The sequence below is a fragment of the Notamacropus eugenii genome, chromosome 2 (genome assembly GCF_028372415.1).
Source record: "Notamacropus eugenii isolate mMacEug1 chromosome 2, mMacEug1.pri_v2, whole genome shotgun sequence".
In the NCBI taxonomy this organism is placed as follows: Eukaryota; Metazoa; Chordata; class Mammalia; order Diprotodontia; family Macropodidae; genus Notamacropus; species Notamacropus eugenii.
In genome coordinates, this window is record NC_092873.1 from 359691863 (window position 1) to 359705732 (window position 13870).

At 40.5% G+C, this 13870-nt stretch overlaps 1 protein-coding gene across 6 annotated transcripts in view; it reads left to right on the top strand.

Moving 5' to 3' along the window:
* The window catches only part of NBR1 (NBR1 autophagy cargo receptor), a 32833-nt gene that overhangs the window by 16674 nt on the left and 2289 nt on the right, over positions 1-13870 (top strand). For all 6 annotated transcript variants that reach the window (XM_072646606.1, XM_072646607.1, XM_072646605.1 and 3 more), the window contains exons 8-21: positions 242-456; positions 1223-1390; positions 1538-1747; positions 2326-2485; positions 2582-2872; positions 6485-6625; positions 7132-7207; positions 7736-7846; positions 8080-8244; positions 8380-8541; positions 9266-9674; positions 10404-10501; positions 10937-10994; positions 13654-13759. In XM_072646606.1, the coding sequence (XP_072502707.1) occupies positions 242-456; positions 1223-1390; positions 1538-1747; positions 2326-2485; positions 2582-2872; positions 6485-6625; positions 7132-7207; positions 7736-7846; positions 8080-8244; positions 8380-8541; positions 9266-9674; positions 10404-10501; positions 10937-10994; positions 13654-13759 (2370 nt within the window). The remainder of the gene's footprint in view (positions 1-241; positions 457-1222; positions 1391-1537; positions 1748-2325; positions 2486-2581; positions 2873-6484; positions 6626-7131; positions 7208-7735; positions 7847-8079; positions 8245-8379; positions 8542-9265; positions 9675-10403; positions 10502-10936; positions 10995-13653; positions 13760-13870) is intronic.

Genomic DNA, 13870 nt, shown 5'->3' on the forward strand with positions numbered 1-13870 from the left:
AGAGGAGAAAAATGGGGAGAAAGGGAAGATATCTTTTAACTAATAAAAAGAAGAATCTCTAAGTACAAAAACAGGATATTTAGGGTCTTAATCATCAAGATTATTCTTTAGTACTTTGAACCAAATTAGCTATGGTTCAGTTAGCCAGAAAGCCTTGGGATTTCAGATTAAATTGGTGTCATTCTTTCTTTTCTCATTTTATACACCGAGATTACTTTGTTTTCTTCTGTTCTGGTTTCAGTTTAGAGAGCAAGTCGTTAAAGAAACGGTTGAGAAACTTGATCAAAAATTAAGGGAAAAGCTGGTCCTCCAAGGTCCATCTTCGGAATCCTGCTCTTCAGCATTATCCATGCCTGTTTCAGAAGACACACTGTCCTTGCCAGGAAATCAGTGTGACTGGCTTATGACTTGCAGCAGCTGCCAAAGAAGAATCATCGGCATACGTTATCAGTGTAGGTGAGCAGCTGGAAAAGAGAATTGCTATTTGTTATTTACCTTAGGGCAAAAATACAACAAATATATCTTAAACACTTCGTATATTTAGGGTACTTTGCTAGATGTTAAGGGAGATAAGAATTTTACCTATCTCACAGTTGCTGTGTTTACAGGACTTGCAATTAAATAAAATATTGACTTTTTTGGCCTCCTATATGTGTGTAGGAGGAAAGGAGGTTAGGCCTCTTACCTCATTTCTCAGCTTTGAATGCTGAAATCCTGGCTCAGTTGTGCTTTTTGTCCATGTGTTACATAGAAGATGAAATTAGCAGAAGAATCTGGTCTGTATGATATTAGGGACTGGTGATTGAGCTAATGTAGAGATCTGACCTCATGACTCAAGGATTCTTTCTACCTTTTGCCAGGCTGCATAAATTAGTTTGGTTAAATGTGCTCTTACTCTTAGTATCAGTAGGGCTAGTTAAAGTTTCTACTCTTAGTATTAAAAAGTAATGATAATATTAATAACAAACAGTCTTGGGCAATTTCCAAATTGCTCAGAGTATTTTCTTTCATATTTGTCATTCATCCTTTCCATAGCTTACAAAATAATAGACATGAGTAGACATTATTAGCCCTGGGGAAGTGGAGGTAATATAAACATTAAATGACTTGTGAAAGGACAAACAGATTGATGACTCTCAGAAATCTGGTCATTGCTATCCTGTGGCTTTTCCTACTATGGCACTTCACCTTTTATAAAATCTGTGGCATATTCTTTCTACAGCCTATGTCCATCTTACAATATATGTGAATTGTGTGAAGGAGGGTCCTATGCCCATGACCCTAACCACATCCTCTTGAAGCTCAGGAGACCAATTATGGGTTCCTCTGAAACATATACTCACATGAAGGTCTCCTCTCCTCGTCTACCAGCTGCTCTGGAGCAAGTCAGGTATGGCCATGGATGTGGTGTTGGGGACTCAGTATGTCAGCTTGACTTTGCTAACTGTGTATGTAGCCTCTCACTGATAAAGACAAGGGTTGTTTCCCAGTATCCAAAGGATATTGTTAAGGCTTTCATTAATCTCTCATTTTACAGGCTCCAGAAGCAGATGGACAAGAACTTTCTTAAGGCAGAAAAGCAAAGGTTGCGAGCTGAGAAGAAACAGAGAAAGGCAGAAGTTAAGGAACTTAAGAAGCAGCTTAAGCTTCATAGGAAGATTCATCTGTGGAACTCTATCCATGGGCTGCAGAGCCCCAAATCGCCTCTCGGTAGGCCAGAGAGCCTTCATCACTCAAGCACTCTAATGTAAGCAGAGGCCTGTCCAGGGCTTTCTCTCTAGCTTTCCAAAGTAATTGACTTTTGGGGTCAGAGGTCAAGTTTGGACCTATACTGGGGGAGGAAGGGAGTGGGTTAGCTTCTAAAACACAAATTCTTTAAAATGCTCAGTTTTCTGAATAGAGCTTTATGTTGTTGTGTTGTTTGTTTTTTTATTGTGATGATTGCTGAAAGTGTAAAAGCCCTGCCCAGGAAAGCTCAAAGGTCCAGAGTACATGGGACTGTCATTCCTGCTGACCAGTGGAGCAGTCACTATGTCAGAAGAGTGTAGCAGAGAAATTATGAGTGCCTGGCTTTGTAGCGCTTTCATTTACAGTTACTTTTATTCATCCTGACATGACTTTCTGTTTCATATGTCAGATGTACCCTTTGGCTTGGTTGTTATGTGTGTGTGTTGGTTTTTTTGAGTGAGATAAAACAGACAGCTGAGAGGGGCTGTCATTCAATCTCCAGAGCCAAGGAGAGCCTCTTTGTTCACTGTGTTGGGTATTCACAAGCCAGCATATTGGCAAGAGAATTAATAGATAGATATCCTAATCTCTATGCAGGCTCCCCATGCAGCCTTGTGCCCCAGTTGTACCAACTCTGAGTGCAGCATTTGTGGATGAGAATGTGCCAGATGGGTCCCACTTTCAACCAGGAACCAAATTTATCAAACACTGGAGGATGAAAAATACAGGAAATGTCAAATGGGGTGCAGAAACAAAGGTATTTCCTTTATAGACATTAACATAGAATGTGAGTTTGGAGTGACAGAAGGCTTAATGGATTATTTTTCTTTGCTCTACTATTTTCTTTTTTCAGCTGAAATTCATGTGGGGAAACCTAACATTGGCTTCTACTGAAAGGAAGGATGTTTTGGTGCCCTATTTAAAGGCTGGCCATGTGGGAATTGTGTCTGTTGAGTTCATAGCCCCAGCCTTGGAGGGAACCTATACTTCACATTGGCGCCTTTCTCACAAGGGTCAGCAGTTTGGGCCCAGGGTCTGGTGCAGCATCATTGTGGACCCTTTCCCTGCTAGAGAAGATCTTGAAGACAATGAAAAAGTCTCTTTCAGCACAAACAAAGTTGCTGATCTCTCTTGTCAGCAAGAGGCAAGTATTATCAAACTTGGTACCTGTATCTTTTCCTGCTGGGTGCTCTCTTCTCCTGTGGCTTTCTCCCTGACATGTATCCTTTAGTGGTCTGTCCTTGACCCTCTTTTCCTTTTTGGACTCCTCCCATGATAGTCTAGTCTCCCCTCCTCTCCTGGCTTCAGCAGTGCCTTCTGTGATCTCTACATCTGTATTTTCAACTGTCTCCCTGGATGCTGTCTTCACTTGGGTCTTCCACTGGCTGCTCAAAACCAGGATCTCCCAAAGCAAGCTTATTATTGATTCCTCTGAAACCATTTCTCCTTTTGTCTTCCTGGTTATGTCCATGGTACCGCCACTCGTCCAGAGTCCCATGTTAGAAACTTGACTGTTCCCATGCCACTTTCTCACCTGTCACATGCAGCCTGTTGGTTATCAGGTCTTCTCCTTCTTTGTGCCCTTTCCAGAATTCATCCCCACCTCTTCCCACTGCCATCAGCATAATACACAAGCTTTCCTTACTAGCTACCCACCTGGATTCTTGTAGTAACCTTCTCATTATAGGTCTTTTGCTGTTCACTCTTTCCTCATCCTTCATCCATCCTCATCCAAATGCCTGAATAATTTTCTGTGTGCATAGATCTGATCAGTCAGTTGCTTAGTGAACAGTTATTAAGCATCTGCCAAGTACCAAGCCCAGTACTTGGTGTTGGGATTACAAAGATATCAAGGAGGGAAACAACATACATACATTTAAGTAGATTTTGTTGTTTAGTCCTTTCAGTTGTGTCTTTTTGTGACTCCATTTGAGGTTTTCTTGGCAAAGATACTGGAGTGGTTTGCCATTTACTTCTCCAGTTCGTTTTACAGATGAGAAAACTGAGGCAAACAGGGTTAGGTGACTTGCCCAGGGTCACATATTGTCTGACGCTGGATTTGAATTCAGGAAGAGGAGTATTCCTGACTCCAGGCTGCTCCACCCAGTTTATATCTACAAGTAGATTCAAAATACATATAAATTAGTTCTTGCAGGAAAAGGGGGAGGAGAGATTAAGCAGTTGGGGGAATCGGTAAGGCCTCAGGTTAGAGGTATGGCTTGAGCTGAGCTTTGAAAGAAGTTGGGGGTTTATAGAAAGAGTTTTGGGGGGAAGAGCATTCCAGGCCAGACCATCCTTTGCCAAGGCACTGAGTCAGGACATTGAAATATTGTGTGTGAGGGGAGTCTAGACTGTGGGAAGAGGAATGAAATGGAAGGAGTTTGAAGGGGCAGGCTGGAGCCAAATTGTGAAGGGCTTTAAATTCCAAAGGAATTTGTAGCTGATCCAGAGGCAGTAGGGAGCTACTGGAGCTTCTTTAGGTAGTGAGTGACAACAGTCTGGCCTGTGCTTTAGAAACATGTCTTTAGCTCCTGTGGAGACCGGATTGGGAAAGGGAGGAACTGGAGACCACTTAGGAGGCTTGGTCTATGTGTCAGATGAGGGAGTTTTGTCTCATTCAAAGGTTCTTAAAACCTTTTTGGTGTCATGGACCTCTTGGCCAGTCTGGTCAAACCAGTGACGTTGAAATAATGTTTGCTGCTTACATTCATAATAGAAAAAAAGCTAAATTTTAGTGAAAATAAAGATGTAATTTTTTTTCCTCTCCAAATTCATGGACTTTCAGAAACCACTGACTCTAGGTTAAGAACCCCTGGTTTAGATTATTCCTGAGGTTTAGATTATTCCTGAGATTATTCTAGCTCTCAGTCTTAAGAGTCTATCTCATTCCTCTGCTGAAGAATCTTCAGGCAGTTTTGCATTATCTACTGAGTAAACTTCAGGCTCTTTTGTTTTACATTCACGGCCTTCCGTAATCTGACCCCACTCTACCTTTCTAGCCATGGCTCCTATTACTTCTGTTTACTTGACGCTCTAGACAGATTATGCCCAAACATAACCCCGTGTTTTCCAGACCCCATGCCATTATTCACACTGTTCTCTTATTTCTGAAATGCCCTTTATCCTTCATTCACATAATGAATTCCTATCCATTCTTCTTAAGCCCATCTCACATGCCACCTCTTCTAGGAAACACCTTCCCTTATATCTATTCTCCCATTAATAATGAATTCCTTACTTATATAGCGCTTTGTTTAATCCTTTTCTTTTCATCAGATTAACCCATTTTGTGGATCCATTGTAATTACTCTACATTGTATCATATTATATAGAAAATGCAGACTTCTTTGTAAAACCAAGGACAAATTTTTGCACAGTGGACCTTTTCCCATTTGTTGTGCAATTGTGTCCAACTCTTTGTGACCCCACGGACCATAGCATGCCAGGCCTTTCTAGCCTCCATTATCCTTTTACCATAGTTAAATTATTAAATTAAAAAATTTAAATGTCTATATTAAACTTTTGAAATATCAATATTTCTTTTGTTAAAATTATTATTTTACATATCTCTTAAGTACATCTGTAAGACAGATCAGAGCTTTTTAAAAGGAAGAGCACAACCAGAAAAAGAGAGAAAGCAAGAGTTTAAATAGCACACAATAGCTAGCATGTCAAATACATTTAATAAAGGAGGAATTTCATTGCAATATCAAGGATTCAAAACAAATACTTTTCAAACTGAATCTGAAATCACACATTATATAAACTCTAGAAATAAACAAGCATGTAGACATGCTGCACTATCTGTAAGTTTTTAAAAATAAATAAGGAAGCAGGCTCAGGTTGCTCCTGTCACAGAGACAGGCAATTTCATTTCATGCCTTGTCCCCAAACAAATCATCCTAACCAATGGATTCTGCATAATGGTGATGAAATGAGATGTGTAGATTACTCTACATGGCCGGCTGAGGGCAGCCCTGACTTTTCTCACTGCAGATGAATGGGCAGATGAGATAAATGCCACTTCAGAATGGGAGTTCTCGGTCAGGGGATTCCCAACCCAAGACTAATAGTTGCTCTGTTACCCCATGAGAATGCTCAAAGACTGGAGGTTTTGCCACTTTCTAATATACTTCTCATATAATACTATGTATTCTAGTTGTGTATTTTGTTTTACCCCCTTACTAGACAATTAGATTCATAAATTTGGGGACCATGTTTTATCTAAACTGTGTATCTTTCCTAGTACCTATTATAGTGCTGTAGAAATAATTAGTAAATGTTTGTCAAACCATTGAGTTACTCAGAATAAAGAAGTTATTCTAAGGTGACTGAGAAGGTTTGCAAGTCACTGTATAAGAGTATTTTCCTAGACATAACCAACTTCTACACATCAGGATAGTCACATGTTTTGTGCTGGCCTGGTTCTAGTGGCCTTAGTTTTAGTGGCCATTAAATTTCTTTGCATCTCTATATAATTAGGAGCATTAGTAGAAATACTTTAATTCTGAAATATTGACAGGAATCTCAGCCTGTGCTGATCTGTGGGTTTATGTGGCTTTGAGAACATTACTCTTTTTGGCTTCTAGTAAATTGTCATTTTTATTTCCGCTTAGTGTAGCAGCTATTGTCAGGCAATTACCCTACTTTAATGGATTCCATTTTTTCTAAATTTGGGGGATGTGAGGGTGAACAGTTTCAGTCTATTTACAAATTTCTAGTGAGAATCTAAGGCTTATCCTGTTTGGCTCCACAGGAGGCTTTCTCACTTGCTAAAGAGGAAATTCAGATTGATGAAGTGACTGAGTCAACAGAGGGAGCAGAAAGTTGCATCACCAGGAAGATCAGAAGTGAGAGGGAGCTCTACATCCCATCCGTGGACCTCCTCACTGCCCAGGTAGAAGAGTCAATCCTTTGATGAGCAGGGGCAAGGAGAGTCCTGGGGAAGAAGTTTTATAGTTCTCTTGTAAGAAAGGGGACTTCTTAGAACTGGTTTGATAAAGTAAAAGCTGTATTCACTCTTGACTTATGTGATTTCCCTGGGTAATGTTAGGATCACCCATAGTTAAGGCTCTTTTGGGGGTCCCTATATAACCCATGGCTGGTACCTGTACCACTGTGAAAATGTGGCAGAATGAACCAGTTTCTCTTGGATTTGGGACAGCCCCCTCATATAACCTTCCTTTGGTTGTTATTCTTGTCAGATGGCCAGCCCTTCTCCACTACCATTGCATTCCCTTCCTCGTTTTAGAATCATAAATAGCTCAATTTTAGTGTAACCTTTCTCTTTCAGGCAAAGGTGGAGGTAGAGGGGGAGAAGGGGAGAAGGGTCTTGGGTGATACCAGAGTTCCATGTGGGCATGGTGCTATAGCCCCACTAACATTGCCCATGTTCTTTTCCAGGACCTGCTGTCATTTGAGTTATTAGACATAAACATTGTTCAAGAGCTTGAGCGAGTGCCCCACAACACCCCAGTGGGTAAGAATGTCACTAAACTCAACTTTTTCTCAGGCAGCTGCCAGGTACACAGGTACCGTACCTCAGACTTTATGAAACTTGGAATTTTATTATAAGAAAGTGCCTTTTGGAGATTGGTCCTTTTTCTAGAGACCAGCCTGATGTCAAAGATGCTTAATTGTGAAATGGGACTCCTTTTCACCCATTGTCTGTCAAAAGCTATTTTACACATCTGGGAATCTTCCCTGAATTGAATGAAAATCGACTTTATGATGTCATCTAGATTCTTTTTTCTAAAGTCTGCATCTATTTCTTTCTTTACATTTAGATTTATAGTTGCTTACCTTTGTCATTGACATCTAAGTGGGTGTTTTGTGTGCTTCTGAGATTTCCTGTATTAGCCTATTAGAGGGTCTTGTGCAACTAGGGTCCTTGAACTTGAGAGGTGGCAAGAAGTTTGTGGCTATTTCTCATCCTTAACAATGACTTATGTATGTTTGAAAGGTGATACCTTTTGCTTGGTTGATCATTTTCTTGTGTTATGTTCAGATATGACCCCCTGCATGTCTCCGCTACCACATGACAGCCCTTTAATAGAGAAACCAGGTTTGGGACAGATACAAGAAGAGAGTGAAGGGACAGGATTTAAAGTGCTTCCTGGTAAGAGAATGTATATGTATGTTTATATATATCTTAACTTCTGCTACTGCTTTAAACTTGTCTCAGTGCTTGAGTGGTTTTTTCTGTCCCATGTGAAGTCCTTTCACCTTCAGGTGATGTTGACAGCTGCTGTTTGTTATTTAACTTGTCATCAAAGGTGATGAGTTTAAATTGAACCAAAACTCCTGCATTTGTTAAGTTCAGAGTGTTTACAAGGATATGCTTTTTTTCAGATTCTACAGGGGCATCAAAGAATAAGGCTGAGAATACTGTTCCTGCAGAAGAGGGTGAAGAAGACCTGAGTGGGACTCAGTTTGTTTGTGAAACTGTAATCCGCTCCCTTACCTTAGATGCTGCTCCTGACCATAACCCACCTCGAAGACCCAAGTCCCTGCAAAGTGAGTATGTCAGCAACTTCTGCTCTCTCCCTCCTACCACTCTGGTGGCAGTGCAGGGTTAAAAGTGTGTTATCCATCTACTGAGAGTGAAGGTAAAGGATTTTGATTATGATTGAACTCCTGTTTATTCATTAGGCTCTCTGCATATGTTCCCTGACAACTTCAGTTATGGTATCAGGAGTGAAGAAGCCATCAGAACTCAACTCTCCCCTTCTGTAGAAGGAGAGTCTCAGCCCCAGCTCGTTGAGGAGAGGCAGCTGGTCCAATCAGATGACTTCAGCAAAGAGAAATCCTCATGTGAGTCCGGGTGTCTCTTCAGAGTCGTTCTTGGGGATTGGAGAATGTTTTTCCAGTTTTCCCTGAGGAGTAGTACCAGAAATTATGGCAGCAGCCACAAGCAAGGAGAATTTTTTGGGTGAGATTGTACATTTTTACTAAATTTCTAGAAGTCTAATCCCATTATGACTAAAACCATTATGACAAGACAGAGCTCAAGCCAGCAGCTGAACTCTTTCCAACATACTCTAAATGCCCAACTTCCAATAAAGTTAAAGAATTTGGTAAGGCTATATATGTTACAGTAAATTTAGTCTATATTCTCTAGTAAGAGTGACCTTGAAGACCCATAACGATAATTGTGGCCTACTTTAAATGGATTACCTAGGAGTCACCATCCAGAATTTTTTTTCAACCTTTTGATGTTTACAGTAAACAAACAGGCAGATTTTGTTTTGAACTGTCTCAGAGTAGTCATAATGATGGCCCTTCTCCTTGCGGGTGGCTGCTCCTCATTTTAAGGTCCATCTATCATGCTTCCTTGAAGTGTGTTTGTCTTGTTCTCCTGAGCTATGATGGTGTTCTGTCTAGTTCTCTCTTCTCCTGACTAGAACATTACCCTGATTCTGCCAGCAGCCCATTCCCATGTGGATTCCCCTTTCCACCTTGTGCCTCTTGCTTTGCTCTGGCTAGCAATTTGGTATGCTTACAGAGCAGCTAAAAGTTGGTTGCTTTTATCCTTTAGCAAATTCCATTTTTCCTGAGGAGAGACTGATGAGTGATGAAAAAAAGGACACCATCCAGGTGGTAGAGGAGGAAGAGGAGGAGGAACTTAAAGATGAAGTCCGAAGTCAAGGCTCTTCTGCTTCTTCCGAGGATTATATCATTATCTTGCCTGAGTGCTTTGATACAAGCCGCCCCCTGGGGGAGTCCATGTATAGTTCTGCTCTCTCACAGCCAGGCCTGGAGCGGCTCATGGAGATAGAGCAAGTGGTCAAGATGGAACAAGAGCCAGCTGAGGCTTACGAAGGGCTCCCTAGAGGGGACAACCAGCTGCAAGGGCACAGCATCAGTGATATCCTGACAACTTCCCAGACTCTGGATGCGGTACTTCTGACTCCAGAGGTGCTGGAGCCTCCAGGACAGCTGCCCAGGTATCACTTGCCCCTGCCCTCAGCTGGTTGCTGGGAGAAAGGTCCACTAGATCTTGAAATGTTACATTACCATGGGAACAGATTTCTTTCTCCCACTTGGCACAGTGTGGATAGAGATGCTATTTCCAGTACCACCTGATCTTTAACTAAAAGAAAATTTTTATCCAACATTAAAGGAAGATTAGATAGCTTTTGTATGGATTAGATAATCTACTTTGGAGTTTTGTGTACAAGAAGGTTTTTAACTTCTCTCTTGATACTTGGTATGGAGTTGAGCTTTCTCTCCCTTATTGTTATTTGGTTCACAGATGGAGGCAGTGAAAATAAATTAACATAAGCAATAAATAATCAAAAACTAAATCTACTATAGAAAAAGCATAGCACATTTCAGAAGCAAATCTATAAATTATTTATACGTTATCCCCTTCACTAATTACTCAGTGTGTAAAGTAATCAGGAATTTATTACATCAACTCCTTCGGTGAAACGGGAGTTAGAATTTGTGATTATTTAATACATACTCAGTTCAGTAACATTCATTGTTTACTGTACGCTCGGCACCCGGAAGTAAAGGTATTATGAGCGCTGTCTGAAAAAGGAAGCCAGTGTTATTAGAACTTAACTCTGGGACCCAAGTTCTAGGTCACCCTGGGGCCAGGCAGCCCAATCCTGGTTGTGTTCTCATTGCATCTCTATGGGTATCTCACAATTCATTTCAATGTTTTTTAGAAGCAGTCCTTCATCTCTTCAGAATATTAATTCTGTAGAAACAGATTTGCCAGTTACCATTCAAGAATTTTCTCCAGTTCCTGATCAAGTAAGAGGAGGTACTGATGAACTTGTGCTTTTTCCTTCTTCACTACTTTCAGTAAGAGATGCTGAATAATCTTTTTATCTTGCTCCCAGGAGTTTGACCTTTTCTTTGTTTCTTTTACTTTTTTTCTGTTCTTCTCAAACTTAGTTTATTAAATTTGAAGAAATTATAGAGCGTTCTACAGATCGAAAATACTTAGACAATTAATTTGCATGACAAGAGAAGAGGGAGTTGTTGGTTTTTTTTTTTAACTGCAGACCTAACTAATAGCTGCTCAGCATTCTGGATGCTTTTTCTTTATCATTTATCTAAATCCACAGAATTTCCCAAATACTTATTTTAGAGAGGGAAAAATTCTCAGGTCCCCAAAATAACGCCGAAGAGAAATTGGGAAACTCATTTTCATCTTTTTGCTTCTGTCTCTAACCAATAATTCTTTTGCTTTCAGAGCCCAGGGCATCATCGGGACTTGTAAATAGTAGACAGAAGAGCTATGAAAACTCAAGGTAACTGGACCTTGCATAGTTTCCTCTTCAGAAGCAGTTGGATAGCCTTTAATGCAGTTTTCATTTTAAGAGTGCTTATGCTAGTGTCTAGAGAGCATCAAAAACAGTCCATTATTCTTGCATTTCCATTTTTCCTAAAGTGGTTGGGCAATAAACTGAACTTAAAAAGCAAAAGTTATTGTGTAAGACCTTTGACCTTCCTAGACCAAAAACATCCCCCATTCACCACCACCCCACCAACACATATACCCACATACAATCATGTCATTATAGTCAGGGTAGGGATCAGAAAGGTCTCGGTATAATGATAAGAGCAGTAGAGATGAGTCAGAAGAAGTTAGTTACCTGTGACCTTTGACATGTACTTAACTTGTCTGGGCCTCAGTTTCCTTATTTGTAAAATAAGGGGTTGGATTAGATGACCTTTGAGATGCCCCTCCCTCCATCTATGATTTTAAGCAGGAAAATTGATCGTAGTTAGCATGTGGGAAACAAACATTTTCCCTCTCTTTAATTCCTAACTATTTTTGCCTCCACTCCCCATCCTTAAAACTTATATTACCCTCCTCATTCTTTGAGAAGATTGAGGCCCCCCTGATGGGTACATTCTCAACTCTTCTCTTCCACACTTCTCAGCATTATCACTCCATGCTGATTCTAGCTTCCTGTTTCAGAAAACATGTATTCCGTATCCCTTGCTGAGGCCATTTCTTCTATCTAGGCATTGGTTCCCATCCCTTCTTGACTCTTCCAGAGTTCCTGTGTCAATAGTCAGCTCACCTTTTCTTTCCTGTATCTTCGGTTTTTCACTTCAGTCTGACTCCATTCTATCTCTAAACATATTCAGATCTCTCTAATCCTTTAAAAAAAGCCTTCTTTTGTGCACAATCCAGTGATTATCCAAGTTCACTCCTGCCCTTTATAGCCAAACTTATTGAAAATTGTTTCCATTGCCCACTTTTTGTGTAACCCCTTACAAAGCTGCCTTTGATCTTTTTACCATTCTGCTGAAACTGTTCTTTTCAAAGGTCACCAGCGAGCACCTAATTACAGATCTAATGGTGCTTTCTCAGTCCTTATCCTCCTGGACCACTCTGCAGTCTTTGATAATGTTGACCACTACATTCTTCTGTGGACTCTCTTCCTTGGCTTCCTATGCAGCAAACTTCCCCAGGTTTCCTTTCCTGTTCCTTTTCTACCTCTTACTGTCTTCTCCTTTTCATAGCATCTTAAGGCTAGTACACTTCAAGATTTTGTCCTCAGCACGCATGTGTGCGTGCGTGCATGCGTGCGTGTATGTGTGTGTGTGTGTGTGTGTGTGTGTGTGTGTGTGTGTGTGTGTGTGTGTGTGTATACTCTTAGCTATCTTTTTCACATGCACAGTTTCAATCATCAATCCTATGCAGATGGCTCCTACATTTATGCCTCCAGACCTCACCTCTTGCTGAGTTCTCTGTCCACCTCTTCCCCTATCTACAGGACATCTTTATCTATTATTAGCATCCCAGTGTCTTCACAGTTTAGCTTATCTCACCACTGGAAATCTGTTCTAAATGTTTCTATCTGTGAGATCAGTATCCCCCCACCCCCATTCTTATACCACTTGAATCCAATTAGTTTTCAAATCTTGCTGATTCAATATTTGAAATCTTTCTCAACTCTGTCCTCTAATGTCTCATCCCACCGCCACCCTAACTACCTGGATTATAGCAGTACTTTTACTGACAGCTTGTCTCTAATTCTATTCTCTTCCTGAAAACCATGTCTCACATTTATTTTCCTTTTATATAGATCTAATATGACTCTTGTGCTCAGAATTCTTCAGTGACTCCCTGTTCAGGGCCCTCCACAATCAAAGCTGCAGTTGTTCTCTTCCAAGAACTCCATCCTCATACCAGACTGGACTGCTTGTCATCTAAACATACTTTACCCTTTCCTCTTACTGGGTGTTTACTTAGATTTCTTTGTAGACCTGAAATGCCCTCCCATTTTCCTTTTTCCAACTTGTTGATTTTTTATTGTCCCTTTAAAATACAACCTTCTTTTCTGTCATAACTCCATATTACATTCTATTTCTGTTCATAATCCCATAAACTCCAATCTTATTAAAATGTGTTTTTCAAAAGTCCTAGCACAATTCTCTTTATGTAGTAGATCCTTAAATATTTGTTCAATTGAATTCTCTTTGGGAATTCTGTTGGTCAGTTCTGTTGATTTACGTTTCCACTGCTTTAGTATCAGAGTTGGCTTTCTCTTTGTAGAATACTGATTGAGAGATGCTTCTCTTGGATTAACTCAGAATAACTATCACTTGGCCTTCCCTCTCTCCTCCCTTTTTCCTTCCCAGTATATACTTGATGTCATAGGTATGGGGTTACTAGCCTGTAGAATCAGATTTCTTTAGTATAGGACTCATTCCTTGCAGCTGTAGAACTGAATCCCCTAGAGTTGAATCAAAATGTGAACTTGAAAAACTGATGTGAAGATACCTAATTGGATTTTCTTTTTAAAGTTCTGTGTGTGTGTGTGTGTGTGTTTTTATTGTTGTGTTTGAAGAATTCCCATTTTCTGGGAAGGAATCTATTTGAAGTCCATAGTACCTTAGGGAGTGGGTTTTTTTTCTTTATCTGTTGGAGATAACTTGGTCCTTCCTCCACAGGTACTACCATGGGAGTAGCATTACTGGAGGGCTGGTGAAGGGTGCTATGTCTTTTGCTGCCTCTGCCTACAAGGCCCTTTTTGCAGGGCCACCAGTCACTGCTCAGGTCAGTGTATATGTTATTTTTGTTAACTGTGCCCAGGTCACCAGCGAAAATATTGGCATTTGTCTCAATTCCATTGCAGAAAGCCACGAAGGCCTCAAAAAGAGATGTAGT